Below are 17,404 nucleotides of genomic sequence, written 5' to 3' on the forward strand. Positions count from 1 at the left end.
CAGGATCTAAGCCAGGGTTTTTGAGTAGCGGTTTTGTCACTGCAGCCTTGAAATTCGAGGGAACAATTCCTGTGGAAAGCAAGAGATTCATAGGCAAGTTCAACCAGAGGAATTGCCTTGAACTCCAGGAGAGTTGCCTCAGAGTTCTCCATCCTGCCCCGCAGGATGTGTAGGACAAGTTGCACGGCAAGCATCAATCAATTTCCTCTGTAATCGATTGAATCTTACTTTCAAAAAAATCCATGAATTGACCTGCCAAGAGGGAGGAGCCTACGCTATGAGTCTGTTTCTGAGTCAGACTCACCATATCGAAAAGAAACTTGGGATTGTTTATATTCAAGTTGATGATACTGGAAAAGTAGGCGTTCCTGCGCACCCTTATAGGTGAGCAGGCTGTTGTACCATGCAGGATGAAAGACCTCAAGTTTAGTTGAGTGCCATTTTATTTCAAGATTCTGCAGCTTCGCTTCAGGGTGCGCGTTTCTGCATTGAACCAGGGAGCTGGTTTTTTCAATGATCGTTTTCTAATTATGAGCGGAGCAACTGAATCAATGGCAGCAGAGAAGGCATTGTTGAGGTCATCAGTAAGGCACTCCACATGACCCCTATAGTTACAAAGAGGAGCAAGTGAATGGGGTAAAGGTCACCTTTAAAGGTCCCATGGTATGAAAAGTTCACTTTGAGGTTTTCTAACATGAGTTACCCTAGCCTGCCTATTTCCTCCCCCAAAAGCTAGAAATGGCTTTAGGTGTAAAGCGAGCACTAGCTATACTGCTCTGCCTTTTGAAAAAACAAAGCTCAGACGCGCAGATTTGGAATTTTCCCCGTATGTCGTCATATGGGGATATGTTACCTCCCTTTTCACTGCTTGGCCCAACGAGCTACGACTGAGAGCGCCACGTGTGTGAATACACACACTGTAACGGAAGTGTTGTACACTTCTTTATTTGGATAACCGTTCTGCTGTTGGTGTTATGGCGCGTAATACGTCTGGTTCTCTGACGTCTCTGGTACTTCCACAATAAGACTTGTAGTGGGATCCAGCCAAGGTTGAGAAGGAATTGGGGGGGAAAGGAACTTTGGCTTTGACTCCCTGAAGTACATGAACCGCATGGAGGAGAAAGGGATTGACCACGATTGTCCCCCGCCGCCGAGGCAGTGGTCTACTGCAAATTGATGTGGAAGTGGGTGAACCCGACGCAGTCGTCGGAATCATATCGTCTGGAGGCGCACACAGCTTTTGGCCGTGATAATATATATGATACAGATATCTATGTATAATATATTTAGATATAGAGCTCCAGGACTAAGGATGGGGATCATTAATATTTATTGATATCGATACCATTTGATACTCCTTAACGATCCGAGTCTTTATCAATACCACTATCGATGCTTTTCTATTAATTGGTGGAAATACAACGCGTTTTTAGTGATGAGGGAAATATTTAGGAAATAAATAATTGTATTTTAAATTAAATATGTAATTCTTACTAAATATTGACTTCAGTAGTTTTAATTATATATACTAAAATGATTAGAGCACTATACAACTGTATTAGAAATACAGAAACATGAGTAATACAGTATTACTCATGTTTCTCACCAAAAACTAAATTTACTCTTTGTTACATATGTTACACGTTCGTTTTACTGAGCCAACCTCAACACATCACGCAGCACATCTGAAACTTTATTTACTTTTTAAGATAACTGGCTTGTATTCTGCCGATTACAACACCGATTTCCCAATTTGATTACTATTTTTAACTGACGGGACTAGCGACAATGTCGCTATGTGCGATTACCGCTCGTACTTTAAGTGGATGATTAAGACGGGCCTGTCTGGTGCGACAGGAGAAGGAGGAGACAGTCAAAGGTACTGCATTTGGCCTTTATTTGATGCACAATGCTAATGTGCTTGACAATTGAGGTTATGTTCCCCCCTTTACAATAAATGTTCGCCCTTTTAGCCATTCTCGCGAGCAAAGTTAACTGCCAGACTTCACTTGTTTTACTTGTAATACCTGTTTGCTTACAATTCCATTCAAAAACATTGGTGGACATGCTGCAGTGATTAGATTGATTCTATATAAATGCCACGACGCGAGGGACACATTACGTTACAGGCTCTACGGGGCAAAAATAATAAATGAACAACGGGACTCGATAGTGGTATCGATAAGCCCAAACGTTAATGATTTTTGGGTTTTGAAAAAAGTGGAACCTGGTCGGGTTTCAATCCCCATCCAGGACTTCCGCCGGAGCACCCGGAGTGGTCTTGAATATTGACAGAACACGTCCAAAAGCTGTGTACACATCACCATTGTGATATATCCACTGTAAACACAAGCGCATGGTACCGTGGCCGCAAGCTGCTCAGGGCCACCCCCACCTTGACCCGGTCAAAAAAAAAAAAACCGGCACGTTTGTGGAAAGCTCATTGTGGAACTGGCTTGTTGTGGCTGACATTCTGCACCAAGGCTGCATTTCTTGAACGTCTTCAGTATTAAGGGCCCACTAAGACATATATTAGCATCCAATAGAAGTGGTTCCCTTTTCCAGGGTCTCAGCACTGCATTAGTAAAGCCATTGAGTGTTTGACAGCACCTCGCGAACTGCATTGGCTCATCAATTGAACAAAAATAGAAATGACTGGGGCAATTTTCGTTTTATTAAGACATTTATACAACGGGGAAAACGATTTACAAAAGTATCTTCACAATGGTAAAGCCACAAACACCAAACCAATAATAGTAAAAAATAGTTCAATATACTTAGTCACTATAGAGCTTACACATTTACATATATATTAGACATAAGCATAACATAATTTGCAGACTTTATACAGCACTTGTACTTTTTAGTCCACAAGTAAATCACTAAATGGTGGAGTATATCCAATACACTCATCACTATTGAACATGGAAAGAGATGCCTGCTAGAGACTCTGTTTAAAGACCCCATAGCTATTGTAGTGCAGACCAGCTAACTATCAAGGCTAGAACCTACAAACTGTCCTTCATCAAAGACACCTTGCTTTTAACGTACGTGAACATTATCCAAAGTAAGATCGTTTAAGAGTTTTCCACTTTTGAATAATATAAATGCGATTGGACGATTTACATCGCCTCATTAAAGATATCTCCCGGCTCAAATCAGGTCAGCCACATTCATAGGCATCTCATCTATAGTAGTGTTGTAAAATGTCTCAATGTCCCGAAGAATCCTCTTGTCCTCCTCAGTGACAAAGTTGATAGCAACTCCTTTTCTGCCAAAACGACCACCGCGCCCAATTCTAGAAGGTAAAACAAGGCTGTTAGCTTTTTGACATTAAACTAAGGCTGCATCCGAATACTCACTTGACTGCTATATAGAAGGCATTTTGTAGTACGTCACAAATATAGTGCGTCCGAATGCTCAGTACACAATGTGTAGTAGGCAAAAAGTTCCCAAATGCGTACTACCGCCACAGTATACAACGGTAGGTCACTACGCTATCCCATAATTCAGCCGGAGTCTGGTAACCGAAGAACGCTGCGGTGAGAAAAAAATAAAAATGGGTAAATTATCACACGCGACTTTAATTTTGCCGGCATCTGATGTGTTTGCCGGCATCCGAGCACGGGGAAATACGTAATCTCCAAACATCCGGTGCGTTTCGGTGGTGTTCTACACATAGCTGTAGAACGTACTACATTAATGGTCAAGTAGTAGACACTGAACAGAAATAGTTTATACTTAGTATTCGGATGCACCCTAGGAGTGGTGTGGTTAGGCATCGGGGCTGCAACTTACCTATGAATATAATTCTCTCGATTAGTTGGTAGGTCATAGTTTATGACCAGGGAAACTTGCTGTACGTCGATTCCACGAGCCTTAACCAAAAAACAAATATGGGACTTGATCTACTGTACTTCTGGTTCAAACCATTTGGACCAATTCATTTGGTGAGTGCTTATATAGTAATAGATTTCCAATGTAGAGAAACCTATTGTGGAGCACAGACTTCATCGCCCCAAATTGGAATTGCTTGTCCATTTTTTTAAGACTGTTACACAGCAATAGACTGAGTAGGGAAGTTTAAACTAGTATCAGGGCCATCACTCACCAGAAGATCAGTGGTGATCAGGACCCTGCTGGACCCAGATCTGAACTCTCTCATGATGACGTCTCTCTCCTTTTGCTCCATGTCACCATGCTGAGAGGATTTAAAGTTAGCATTTAAAAAATTAAAGTTCACTATCCTAACTTCTAGAAGTGTAGCATTAATATAGCAATTCGATTTACAAAAATGACACTAGATCTTACAAGAGCAGACACTGTGAAGTCCCTAGAATGCATCTTGTCAGTGAGCCAGTCAACTTTTCTCCTGGTGTTGAGAAAGATCACGGCCTGGGTGATGGTTAGAGTCTCGTACAGGTCACACAGCGTCTCGAGCTTCCACTCCTGGTGGCAATGATAACGACCAATATTAGTTAGTTAGAATTACCTAAGAAACTGGAATGCCTCAAGGCATTCCATTAGGTCAACCAGGCAAGTATATTGGAATGGTCAAACACAATTCATGTTTAGAAGTGCTCATAGATGTTTCCTAACGCCACCCAAGAAAAGAAAAATTATCTGTTGCACAGCATCTTGAGCCAAAGGATACTGGACATTAAGAAAGAGGTCCTCCCAAGCCTCACTTTCGACACTGTGCTTACGCTCTCCTTCCATGGTGTACCCATGCTTACACGGCCACAAGAGCTAGGCATCAAAGCCTAGACTGTCGCAGTTTTAGCAGGGTGCTTTAAAAAGAAGGGTGCATTCAAGTGAATGCATTTAAAGTGTGAAACTAGAGACGGGACCATCAGTTGTCAAACTCCACCTACCTCTCGTTCAACATTTATGTAGAACTGTTTAATACCCTCCAGGGTAAGCTCTTCCTTTTTCACCAGGATGCGAATCGGCTCTCTCATGAACTTTTTTGTCACTTCCAACACATCGGCTGGCATGGTAGCAGAAAGAAGAACCACCTGTTAAAGGCAGGGCTGTTAGAGCTGGACTTGAGGTTAAACCTCACCAAGTGGCATGTAAAGAACACTACATTAGATGTGGCAGTAGGCTTTGAGACCGGTCAAGGAACAGCAAGAGGTTTGACTAAAGCCTATTTGCTGCACTCTACAATACTCTTCTGTTATAAGGTAGGGCAGACGATATTAGCATTCTCCAAATTGTCTACCCTACAATATCGCATTTTGCAAAAATTGGATCACACAATTTTGGCAAAGTTATTGATACAGAAGAGTGGTTGTGCAAGTTGCCTTATTAGTCACTTACTTGGATGTTTGTACTCAGTTTCTGAAAGATCTCATAGATCTGATCCTTGAAACCTCGACTAAGCATCTCATCGGCTTCGTCCAACACAAACATCTTGATCCATTTAGGCGCTAAGCAAATTCATAAGTCTATTATTAGACATTCAATACCTGAGGAAACAATGATAAGTAGAAACTTGTGACAACGTACTTACATAGGTATCTCCTATTAAGCATGTCAAAGACACGCCCTGGGGTTCCCACCACCATGTGGGGGGCCTCTGCCTGGAGCTTCTGCATTTCATTGCGGACATTGGTGCCTCCAATGCAGGCATGGCAGGTAGCTCCCATGTAGTCCCCCAACGCGATTATAACCTTCTGGATCTAATACATAAACAGACAAAATAATGCGTTTCAGTAAGCATACTCTACAAAAGTAGGAAGATGGCATGATTGAATGAGTGATCAGCAAATGGTTTGTCCCCATTATTGGGTAAGTCCCGAAAGATGAACAATCATCTCACTCATTTCTCACAGCAGGGAAGATTTTTTTACATTCCAAAGAGCAGAGCCACATCGCCTTTCAGACCAATGCAGTCACGGACAGGGACTACACCAATCCTAAGAGGGGTCCAACTATTTGTTTTGGATTTAAGAATGAGTGCTGGAAAAAAATACCTTTGTCTTTTGAGCCACTGTCCCGATTATGCCAGCCTTGGTCTGAGAAACAGTTAAGTTAACCCTGACTTCAGGACCAGCATACCTGCTGAGCCAGTTCTCTGGTGGGGGCCAACACCAGAGCTTGGGTCTCCTTCTGCTCTATGTCCAGCTGTTGCAAGATAGAGATGGCAAAAGTGGCCGTCTTACCAGTGCCTGACTGGGCTTGGGCAATGACATCATAACCTAATTGGGGAGGGAACACACTGAAGTCAACCATCAGCCGTGTTATTTCAGACACTAAAGCGAGTAACGACCAGTTGACCAACCACTCCTGCATTAAAGCAGTTCAATGTTGTCGGTAGGCTTGGGCGGCATTTTTCGATACCTTCCACCGGGCTATACTGTATGTGTAAACAACATAGAAACTTGGCTTAACTTGAAGGTAAAATGTTGTCTTACTTACAATGCTACAAGTCTAATATGCAATATCCAACTTAGGCCCCGTCCACACGGAGCCGAAACGGGCAAAAACGATCCGGTTTTGTTTTATGCGGTTCAGGAATATCTCCGTAAAGACGGAGTCATTGCGAAACCACATAGATCTGTAGATACGATGCATTCCAGGCCCATCAGGGGCGCTGCTTCTGCTACAGAAATCCAAAGAAGAGGCGAGCATGCGCATAAAGGCTGCCCGTTGTTTACAAAGACGCCGCGGGCTTAAGAGTCATTGGCTAGATGGTTGAGGGGTGGGGCGATGACATCATGGTTTACGTTTTCAGGCGTCCACACAAATCCTAACAAGGATCCGCATAGGTCCGGATAGATTTGAAACCACCTTCGAGGGTGGTTTCAGATCTGTGCGGTTTCGGGCATCGGATTCGCCGGCTTCGTCTGGACGGAAGGCCGAACCGCACAAGACTTATGCGGTTTCGCCAAAAAAAAAAAAAAACGGCTTTGTGTGGACGGGGCCTCAGACAAGTGTCTTGGTTTAAGTACTTAAAGGACAAATCCAGTGTAAAATGGATCTGGGATATGTTTAGTATGATAACGAGTTGGGATGTTCGTTTGGGAGGAAAAAGGCGCATGTATACGCATTCTTAAGTTGGCTGGCCGATTCTACCAAAACACTATAAACTTGGAACGATGGCATGCGTTATGGTAAAAAACATAATCGTTATTTAGAGATTGTGACATCCATCAACACGCAAGCTCTGTTTGCCAACTTATCTACTTATCGAGACGGAACTCGATAAGTAAAAACAAGATGCCGTCGACGGATGAACTACTGATGGTATTGTGTTTATAAAATGTCCTTTCTAATAACCAATCTGTACACTTAAAGTTATCAATGCCTTGTTTTATTTTTTAAGACCCTTATTATACTACTAAAGTAGTGTCGGGCTACTTCTAGCCTTTTAAGTGGTTTAAAATAGTGATTTAGTTTTTACCATAACACATGCCCCCATCGTTCCAAGTTTATAGCGTTATGGTAGAATCGGCTAAAAACAACCAACTAAAGAATGCGTATACATGCGCCTTTTACTCCCAACGATCATCCCAACTCATTATCATATTAAACATATCCCAGATCCATTTACACCAGATTTGTCCTTTAAGGCCAATAAAAAAAAAATTGATAGATGGGACAGAAGAGTCCCTTTCATCCATTGAGTTGGTCCAAACCCTAACGATAAATTTATAATATCCGAAGTAGCCGCATGGAAAGTGACCTGCATTACATTCAGTATGCATTTAAAAGATTCTTGAAAAAGGTTTCTCGAAAGGAGTTTGCATTTTGGACCGCATTGATACAAGTCTAAATACCCTGATGTAACACAATACCGCCCAAGCTTAGTTTAAAACTGAGATTTTAGCAAACACAAGCAATATGGTTTGCCTGAATGATTTTGAGTGATCAGTAGTATAAAAAGTTGTCACCAGTTCAAAGTAAGTCCCGAAAGATGGTAAACATCATTTCACTCAGAAGCACTAGGTTGACCAAACAAGAATGTTACTTGATAATTATTGATAATACCTTTGATGCAAGGGATAATTGCCCTTTGCTGAATGGCAGATGGCTTTTCAAAGCCATAGGCATAGATACCCCTCAGTAGGGCCTCCTTCAGGTTCATGTCATCAAAGTTGTCTGTAATTTCAGTCCAGTTGCTCTGAAGGAAGAAGTAGAAAACTACTAAGCAACAAGTAAAAACTTGTCCGAATTTAATGAGCTTTACTTAATTTACACAAGTCGATAAACGAGACAACCGCTCTTTTCATATACAGCAATTGGGAGAAACTAGTTAAAACAAAAATATTTGACTGCTTATAAAGTAATAGATTTCCAATGTAGAGAAACCTATTATGGAGCACAGACCTTTATCTGCCCCAAAAAGGCATTAAGACTCAACTTTTGCAAAAAAGAGTTTTGGGGATTTACATTTATTTTTTTATCGAGGGGAAACCTACAAAGAAACACGGGCATATTATCGATTGGGTCATACTATATTTATAAATTACTTGAAACAATGTACCTCGATGATGCCATCTGGCTCCATCCCTTCTGGTCCCCCACGGTCTCCATCTCTGGAGAGAAAACCGTGTAGTCAGAATACATTTGAGAGCCTCATAAACCAGCATTAAGTCAGTACGGATGACGTATTCAGTTTACCAGATATCCAATTAGTACTATGAATCTCATGTTGACGGAATCAAACGCGTTGCAAAATTCTCAATTCCGCATATGAAACATATTTAAATTATGGGCATGAGACGGTGTTTTGAACTACGAAATATTACCATGTTTGAAACAGCCCGACTGCATTTCGCCGGATATTACAGAAGACACTTGTCAGATATCGAGAACTAATCGTTCAATAATGAAACTGATGTTTATAAAACGATTTTACGCTCATAAAAGGTAACGGGTCGGTTAAAGATTACAGCCTTCCGCACAGCGCTGCATGAAAAACCGGGCCCTCTGGGTATCTTTAGGGTACATGGTTCAAATTAAACGTTATAGTTTGGTCGTTTATTGCCAACATACATTTTTAAACTATGGGCCCATAGCGAATCACATTTTGTATTCCGACTTCACAAATAGTATTAAAACAGTGAGCTTTGCACTAGTACGTCGAACATGCTAGCAATGAGCTCGGTGAGGCCTGGCTGGACATGCTCAAAGTCACGTTTCTTGAGGTCGAGCTCAGTAAGTGCATAACATGTTGAATATATTGCCCGAAATTCAACAAATACACATTCTAATGACCAATATAGCAAACGGGCAGTTTCAATTACCTGTTGAAATCAGAAGACTCACTCGACATGGTATGTTATCAACCTCGGCATGCGGCTGGAAAGATCGCTTGTGACGACTGCAGCTGTATTTATATGGCGGGACTATATTCATTGATGAATGTAAAATCCAATTATATGTATACTTGAACAATATAAGACTCACTAAATAATTAAACTCAAAATTTCCTGTTATATAAATCATTTAGAAATCGTGAGCAGTGACTAATTATAATGTAACAAATACCTTTATCTATATTGGAGCGGAAGGATATTGCAGTATTCAGGAGTTCTTGTGCCAGAGACTCCGAGGTTAAAATGAGTTCCGGCGAGGTTGAGATTTCCATTTCTTGTGTTTGATTAACTCAAGTAGGTCACACATGCTATCGCTTATTGGAAATTATTATTGAAAAAGGCTATTTACCAAATCATATTGAACCAATAGTTGTGTTGGGATATTCATTTATTGATGTATTTAAGTGGTCTGAGCAAATCTCTTAAACACTATCTTATTGGCCTATATTGCAACATTATTCATTTTTAAGAAATATTCATTTCTTAGCTCTAGTACTTTTTAGGTTTGAATTTTTTATTAAATTTATTGATAATTAAACGTCAAACAAATAATTAACTGAAACTTCGATTTCTTTTTCTTAAACTACTTCCTGTTATCTATCAAAATAAATGTTGTCTTAGATGTTTTATCTACTCTGTGCAGAACTTCAGTAAGAAAGAGCATACCATGTGTACCATGTAAATCATTACAACATCTGATCCACTTGTGTCTATCACTTATTTAACTTTTAATCTGAAGAGAACATATTGCAACCGGAAATATGTAACTTAGCACAGGCTAGCCAGCTGGATGGAAAAAAGGGAGTCGGGCTATTTCAAACATGGTAAATGCTACCTCAATCAATTGGTTTTTAGCAGTTCGAACGATAAATAGTGAAACACTGTGTTGCTCTAACATGTGAATGATTAATCTGAGACAGAAGAGGCACCAAGGAACACGAAATCCCGGTAGTTTTAGCCATCAGTGTTTAACTAGCTAAAGGTACAACATGGGGGACAGAAGCTAGCCAGTTTAGCTTATTTTGTTATTAATTGTTTATAGCAACTTTCATATAGTCTACTGGATGGCTTCGTTTAATTTGCAATTCTAACAAGTGTTGTATTATGCCCTAAACCGAAAGTTAATCAAATATCAATGAGGTAGCAAACCCGTCTAGTTGTTCAATGTTTTGAAGAAACAATCTGTGGATCTAAATTGTCCGCAAACTATTGATAGTTTCACATATTGACAACACTAGATTCCCTACATAACTTTACTGTATAGATCCATCAATAAACCACTTCAGGTATACACAGGGTTTTGGGACCTGACTGGATGCGCTAGTGTAAAGGTTTGGACCGATGTTCTTCTCGTTTTGAATGTTGTTATTTTTTTCTGCAGAACAAGCTGAAGTCCTCACAGAAGGATAAAGTTCGTCAGTTCATGATCTTCACTCAGTCCAACGAGAAAATCGCGTTAGCCTGTCTATCCCAAAATGAGTGGAAGTTAGATGTTGCCACTGATAACTTTTTCCAAAACCCAGAGCTCTACGTTTCAAATTTAAAGGGAGTCTTGGACAAGAAAAGGCTTGAACAGCTGTACAACCGATACCGAGGTACTGTTTTTAAAGCAGATGAACGGGCAGACAATATCATTTTCTTTTCTCCCCAAGACCTCTTCTGTCTTACTTACTCACTTTCCCTGATAGATCCTCAAGATGATAACAAGATCGGTATTGATGGAATCCAGCAGTTTTGTGACGACCTGGGGCTGGACCCGGCGAGTGTAAGTGTGCTCCTTATAGCGTGGAAGTTCCGGGCAGCCACGCAATGCGAGTTCTCGAAGCAGGAGTTCATGGATGGAATGACAGAGCAAGGGTGAGAAGAAAACTCCATATGCCAGTTCTGTTGCCAGTGTTGGGTAGCTGTCGCTGCAACGCCTAGACATGTTTAGCCTAAGACACATAGAGCTGGCAAAGATGAATACAACAGGGTAATTTTATTTTTCTTACTTTTTTCATTATTGATGTGTTCATATTTTGTTTTTTATTATATGACTAAAATATTAACGATTCACTGCACATCATAAACTCCATGCAGCTTGAGAAATATTCCAGCTTGCATACATTGAGGTTGAGGACCCTTATCCCATGCAGAACCCTTCTATATGCCAACTTACCACACCAATGTCAATTAGTTGCTCTGGTTCTGAAGCTTGTTTTCTTTGTCTTAGGTGTGACAGCATAGAAAAGCTAAAAGCTCAGTTACCCAAAATGGAACAAGAGCTGAAAGACCAAGGAAGATTTAAGGACTTTTACCAGTTTACATTTAACTTTGCAAAGAATCCTGGCCAGAAAGGATTAGGTAAGTGTTTGTGCTTGTGTGTGCATGTGTGTGTATGTGCAAATATGTATGTATTAAATTATACATGTTTTACACTTCATTTTTGTCTATATGCATACATATATTTATTTTATCAACTTTTTTTTAGATCTAGAAATGGCAATCGCATACTGGAATTTAGTATTGGCTGGAAGATTCAAGTTCCTGGATCTGTGGAACAGATTTTTAGTTGTAAGTGAATTGGTATTATCAATATTTCAACCGTCCTTTTTTGTTGGCTAACATCAGTCCATACCTCACTTCCTGCAGGAACACCATAAAAGGTCAATTCCCAAAGACACATGGAACCTCTTGTTAGACTTCAGCACAATGATCACAGACGACATGTCGAATTACGATGAGGAAGGTGTGTACAGAGATAAATTACTCCTTTTCTGTGTTGTGTGGTTTGCACATTGTAGTAAAAGGCCATGTCGTACAACTGAAACTTCATAACTTGCCTCAAGGTCCACATAAACTACCTGTTTTGGTCTGCAACACACAAACACAAACCCTTTTTTTTTATTTATAACACCCGTCCCAATTATATATATTTTTTATTTTCTCAAATGTGTGTTTAATCCATCCACGCGGCAACATGAGGAATGGCCCTTTCAAGGTCCTCCACTTTGGAGATCCGCACCTTAACGTTTTGGTTGGTAATTAAACACTGGTCGACTCTTTGTTCATACAACCTTGTCTCTTGGCTCCATAATGCTGCCATAATAATGAAAGCGCTTTCTCTCACGCTATCGTCATCTCCCTTTCACTCATGGATGATATCATTGTGTGAACATTGATGGTTTTCAATGTATACAGAAATGGTTTGTGATGCACCCTGTAGAGCATACGGTGAGTCGACGCTGACTGCAACACAAAGCAGCGTTTTCAGTGGAGCCCGGGATTGAGTGTGAACAGATACTCAGAAACAAGGGGAATAGACATGTGTTTACACAAGTATCTGGTGTAGTGTGTGTATGGCATCTATTGTGGGGTTGCATTACAGTGAAAAGCATTAGCTGTCTGCAGTGTAAAGAAACTGTTAATTATTTTTTTTGAAGGCGCATGGCCGGTACTCATCGATGACTTTGTGGAGTTTGCGAGGCCACACATCGGGACCAAAAGTACAGCGGTTTAACAGCGGCAGCCCGCGGTGGCTTCTGGAACATTAACGTTTGTACAAAACCTCACCGAACCACGGTGGGGGAGTCGGGGAAGAGGATTGCACTGAGCTGAGATCTACATTGCCTTTTCAACCCTCAGGACCGAGACGTTTTACAAAGAGACATTATAAAGATATACAACATATATAAAGAAGGCGTATCTCCTCGTCTGGACTGGGAGGGGTTGATTTGGGGGCTTTTATTTCGAATCTAGGTCTTTTATTCTTTGAGCTCAAACAAACTGAAAAGAAGCGACCATCTTGGAATGATGAAGATCGTCACAGCAAGTTGATTGAAATGGGTCTGGCTCAAGGAGCTACTACCTTGACACACTGGCTTTTGAATCATGATCTGAGAAGTCAACGAGGGACTCATACTTCAAAATATTGAATCAAATTTTAATACTTTTGAGTGCATACCTGCTACAATTTCTTTAACTTTTAATAAATATTTTGGTGACAGATCAGTACAAAATGGTGATTGTATTTTTTTTGTTTTAGGCATAATGCTGTTTTCAAACACAAATGTATAAAGACAATAAATATTTCAATATTGTATCTCTTTCTGCTAAAATCTTTGTTTATTTTTCTTTATGTACAAAGGGCTGTACCATTATTCTCGCTGAATAATCTGCCATTTATTCATTAATGCTATATTTAACTCGTGTTGCTTTCCTCGCCGCGTGCTGCTCTCTAGCGGCGTCACGGGACGCGGTTGCTAAGGGATACTTTGCAAACAAGTATGGGTGTTGGGACCGTGGAGTTAGTCGGAGATATTTAGCTGGAGCTGAATCTGATTTACTTGGGCAAATATTGCTGATATTGATCAGGTCTTTGAATTTAAGTTTAGGGTAAAATGTCGAGCACCGTTTTGGCTGAGGTTGACTGGGATGGAGGTTTTGCCATACCTGTGGCTAATGCTGCAAACAAGGCTCTGCAAGAGGAAGTGAGTGTCGCAGTGAAGTAATGTCCATTCCCACCTAATTTCAATTATATTCAATTAAATATGTTTATCCTGAGCGTTTTTTCTTCCAATAGGTTATGTGGAAGGAAAAGGAGAAGATTAGGGTGGAAAACGAACTTGAGAGACTGAAAGACAAAAAGCAAGCTTTGTCTGACCACTTGAAAAATGCAATTCAAGAGCTGCCCCGCACTGAGGTCAGTGACACACTTTTGGATAAGTAAGAAACCACTGGCTGTTGGCCCAATGATACACACTGGCTGTGGGGACGCTTTTGTCTCGTTATACCACAACTAATCATTTCCATAACAGCCGAGTCCTCCTGTTCCATTTCTTTAATTGGTTAAATATGCCAATTTAACCAATTAAAATATAATTCATGTCCTTTATTTATTTAGAACAAGTAGTAAAATTGTATTTATTAAATTTAATTATTAAATAATACTTAAATATGCTTTTATGCATAACTTCATCTATACATGACAATTATGATACCAAGAGATTCTTCACATTGTCATGATTGATAGTTACATCATTTTCCTCCACTGTGTGCATCCTTCATTTCGCCGCAGGGTCTGTGCCAGGCCAAGGAGAGCGAGACTGCCTCCGAGAAGCACCTCAAGGCTCTGTCTGAGCGGGAGGCTGGCTGTCTGCACAAGGAGCTGGCCAGGGTAGAGCGCGAGCTGGGACTCCTCAAAGAGAAGAAGAGCTCAGAAGAGGTAGGTTGGTTGATTTATTTATTCAAATTGTGTATCCTGAAGACATTCTTTTTTGGTGTATAATGTGAAATGTTATTCAGCAAGCGAGAGAGAAAGCAAGAAACCGTATGTGACTGATGCATCACATTTAAATATTTAAAGGAAGCAAAAGGTAACAAATCCACACTTTCATTTCTAATAATAATAATAATAATTTTATTTAAAGGCGCCTTTCTCGGCACTCAAGGACACCATACAGAAGTACACAAAAGTCATTTGAAAGGAACACAATTAAAGAAAAAATAATATGTGTTGTAATAACACAGACAGTAATTGGCATCAGGTGGAATAGGCAGTTTTGAACGGATGGGTTTTGAGATGTGATTTGAAAAGTGGAAATTAATTGATGTTTCTGAGTTCGGGTGGTAAAGCATTCCAGAGACGGGGAGCAGAACGGCTGAATGCTCTGTGCCCCATGGTGATGAGACGGGCAGAGGGTACAGACAGGTGTACGGAGGAAGAGGATCTGAGGGGGCGGGAGGGAGTGGGTACGGGGACGAGGTCGGACAGATATGGGGGAGCAAGGTTGTGGATGGCCTTAAATGTAAACAGGAGGACTTTGAATTTGAGACGGAACTGAACCGGGAGCCAGTGGTGCTGCTGGAGGACAGGGGTGATGTGGTGGATGGATGGGGTTCGAGTTATAATGCAAGCAGCTGAATTCTGGACCAGTTGGAGCTTATGGAGGGATTTGTTAGGGAGGCCGAGAAGGAGAGAGTTGCAATAATCTATACGGGAGGTGACGAGGCTGTGGACAAGGATGGCGGCAGTGTGGGGGGTCAGGGAAGGGTGGAGGCGATTGATGTTTCGTAGGTGGCAGTAGGCAGACCGGGTGATGTTATTGATGTGGGATTGAAAGGATAGTGTACTGTCCAGGATGACACCCAGACTCTAAATCTTAGAGGAGGGTGCAACAGTGGAATTATCTATGGTGATGCAAAAGCTGTTCGTTTTTGATAGGGTAGATTTTGTGCCAATGAGTAGAACCTCGGTTTTACTGCTATTTAATTAAAGGAAGTTGAGAGTAAACCAGTTTTTTATTTCAGTGATGCAATTAGTGAGGGAGGAGGGCGGAAGAGTGGACGAGGGTTTAGTGGTGAGGTAGAGCTGGGTGTCGTCAGCATAACAGTGGAATTTAATCTTAAATTTACGGAAGATATTGGTGAGGGGAAGGAGATAGATGATGAAGAGGAGGGGACCCAGGACAGAGCCCTGGAGCACACCTGAAGTGACGGAGGAGGGGATGGATTTGAACGACTTCAGTTGGATGAACTGAGTGCGGCCAGATAAGTATGATTTGAACCAGTCTAACGGAGTGTGGGTGATGGCAATGGAGCTAGTCTGTTGAGAAGGGTGGTGTGACAGAGTGTATCAAAGGCTGAACTGAGGTCGAGGAGGATGAGGATGGTGAGGAGTCCAGAATTAGCTGCCATTAGGAGGTTGTCGGTTATCTTGATGAGTGCTGTTTCAGTGCTATGGAGTGGGCGGAAACCGGACTGGAACTGATCATATAGATTATTGTGGGAGAAGTGGGAATGGAGTTGGGAGGCAACTGTTTTTTCAAGGATTCTAGAGATGAATGGAAGATTTGAAATTAGACGGAAGTTGTTGAAGTAAGAGGGGTCGGCACCAGGTCTTTTCAGTATTGGTGTAATAGCCGCGGTTTTGAAGGTTGTAGGGAAAGTTCCAGTGGTGAGAGAGGAGTGGATGATGGCAGAAATGAGGGGGGCCAGAGAAGGAGGCAGGCTTTAACTAGTTGTTTGGGGAGGGGGTCCAGTTGACAAGTGGATGGTTTGGATTTTTGGATGAGTTCTGAGAGAGTGGGGAGCTGGAAGGAGGAGAGTGAGAGTGACGATGGGTGATAGTCTGTCGAGATGCTGAGGTGAGGGATTAATCCAAGGTGCTGGTGGATATTCTTGATTTTTGAAGTGAAAAAGGACATAATGGAGTTGCAGAAGGAGGTTGTGTACAGGTGATAGGGGAGAGAGTCCTGGGGTTTTGTGATATTATTGAGTAGGGAGAACAGTGACTTGGAGTTTCTTTTATTGGCAGTGATTATACTGGAGCAGTATAGAGAGAGATATAGAGATTTACAATTTTGAAGTTTAAAAGTTTACCGGCGAGCAGCGGCGGCAAGTTGCGCCAGCGTTCAATCGACCTGTGAGCCAAGGAAAAGGAAAAGTCTGTGAGTGTGGTTTGCATGTGTGTGTATGTTTGTTTGTGTGTGTTAGCTGTGCGGACATTGTCTCTGTCAGCACTGTCTCTGTTATGCTATTCCAGTCACAACTAATAGTGTGACTGGAATAGCATAACAAATGCAAAACAACTCTTCCCATTTACACATGCTTTCACAAACAACATGATTGTTGAATCATTCGCTTTTTTAAAATAGGTAAGTAAAAAGTAAGTAAAATTATTTATGATCATTAATGATCCTGTTTGACTCCCTCTTAGAACGACATCAGCAAGGCCAGCCAGAAGCTGGAGGAGCTGCGGAGCCAGCTGAATTGGGACCAACAGACCCTGGACGGCTGGCTGGAGGAGTCGGCTCTCCGGGATGAGGACACCATGGCCCTAGTCAAGTTCTCCCAGCAGGACGAGCGCAGGATCAAGGTAACCAAAACAATCCCAAGAGAAGCTGCTTCTTTTAACTGCGCTGTTGAGCACAAGTTGGTTTGGAGCTTTGGGTCGACAACGGAAGGAGATTCAGGGTTTAAGAAAAAATATTGAACATTAGCAATTATTTCTTATTTTTAGAAAGGTTCTTAAAAGTAATAATTCCTTTTTTTTGGTAAACCTTTATCACTCAAGGTGGAAAACCATTTATATTACAAAA

At 41.3% G+C, this 17,404-nt stretch overlaps 3 protein-coding genes across 4 annotated transcripts in view; 2 read left to right on the forward strand and 1 right to left on the reverse strand.

Moving 5' to 3' along the window:
* Positions 1-2,652: 2,652 nt before the first annotated feature.
* On the reverse strand, positions 2,653-9,322 carry eif4a2 (eukaryotic translation initiation factor 4A2). Of its 2 annotated transcripts, XM_079751575.1 has the most exons (11): positions 9,255-9,322; positions 8,492-8,543; positions 7,996-8,128; positions 6,064-6,203; positions 5,516-5,684; positions 5,323-5,432; positions 4,875-5,018; positions 4,312-4,449; positions 4,112-4,201; positions 3,799-3,878; positions 2,653-3,298 (listed from the first exon to the last, which is right to left on the reverse strand). In XM_079751575.1, exons 1-11 carry the CDS (start codon positions 9,281-9,283, stop codon positions 3,154-3,156), a joined length of 1,230 nt encoding a protein of 409 aa, XP_079607701.1. In that variant the 5' UTR covers positions 9,284-9,322; the 3' UTR covers positions 2,653-3,153. The 2 variants fall into 2 exon arrangements, with proteins under 2 accessions (XP_079607701.1, XP_079607702.1); XM_079751576.1 differs by lacking the exon at positions 3,799-3,878.
* A 730-nt stretch (positions 9,323-10,052) lies between these two features.
* On the forward strand, positions 10,053-13,395 carry dcun1d1 (DCN1, defective in cullin neddylation 1, domain containing 1). The gene is made up of 7 exons (XM_079751577.1): positions 10,053-10,150; positions 10,708-10,921; positions 11,015-11,183; positions 11,539-11,669; positions 11,797-11,879; positions 11,958-12,054; positions 12,749-13,395. The coding sequence occupies exons 1-7, from the start codon at positions 10,148-10,150 to the stop codon at positions 12,823-12,825; spliced, it is 774 nt and encodes a 257-aa protein (XP_079607703.1). The 5' UTR covers positions 10,053-10,147; the 3' UTR covers positions 12,826-13,395.
* Positions 13,396-13,691: 296 nt separating this feature from the next.
* Positions 13,692-17,404, forward strand: part of ccdc39 (coiled-coil domain 39 molecular ruler complex subunit) — a 36,151-nt gene continuing 32,438 nt past the window's right edge. The window contains exons 1-4 of the mRNA XM_079751712.1: positions 13,692-13,795; positions 13,888-14,007; positions 14,383-14,529; positions 17,023-17,181. Of these exons, the coding sequence (XP_079607838.1) occupies positions 13,706-13,795; positions 13,888-14,007; positions 14,383-14,529; positions 17,023-17,181 (516 nt within the window). The 5' untranslated portion in view covers positions 13,692-13,705. The remainder of the gene's footprint in view (positions 13,796-13,887; positions 14,008-14,382; positions 14,530-17,022; positions 17,182-17,404) is intronic.

This window comes from Pollachius pollachius, assembly GCF_949987615.1.
Source record: "Pollachius pollachius genome assembly, chromosome: 14".
NCBI lineage: Eukaryota > Metazoa > Chordata > Actinopteri > Gadiformes > Gadidae > Pollachius > Pollachius pollachius.

Coding starts and splice junctions, on each gene's coding strand:
- dcun1d1 (XM_079751577.1), top strand. Junction 10,922..11,014: donor GCTGTACAACCGATACCGAG/GTACTGTTTTTA, acceptor TTTCCCTGATAG/ATCCTCAAGATGATAACAAG. Junction 11,184..11,538: donor GATGGAATGACAGAGCAAGG/GTGAGAAGAAAA, acceptor TCTTTGTCTTAG/GTGTGACAGCATAGAAAAGC.
- eif4a2 (XM_079751575.1), bottom strand. CDS start 9,283: ATGTCGAGTGAGTCTTCTGATTTCAACAG. Junction 8,129..8,491: donor AGCCAGATGGCATCATCGAG/GTACATTGTTTC, acceptor TTCTTCCTTCAG/AGCAACTGGACTGAAATTAC. Junction 5,433..5,515: donor GCTTAATAGGAGATACCTAT/GTAAGTACGTTG, acceptor GAATTTGCTTAG/CGCCTAAATGGATCAAGATG.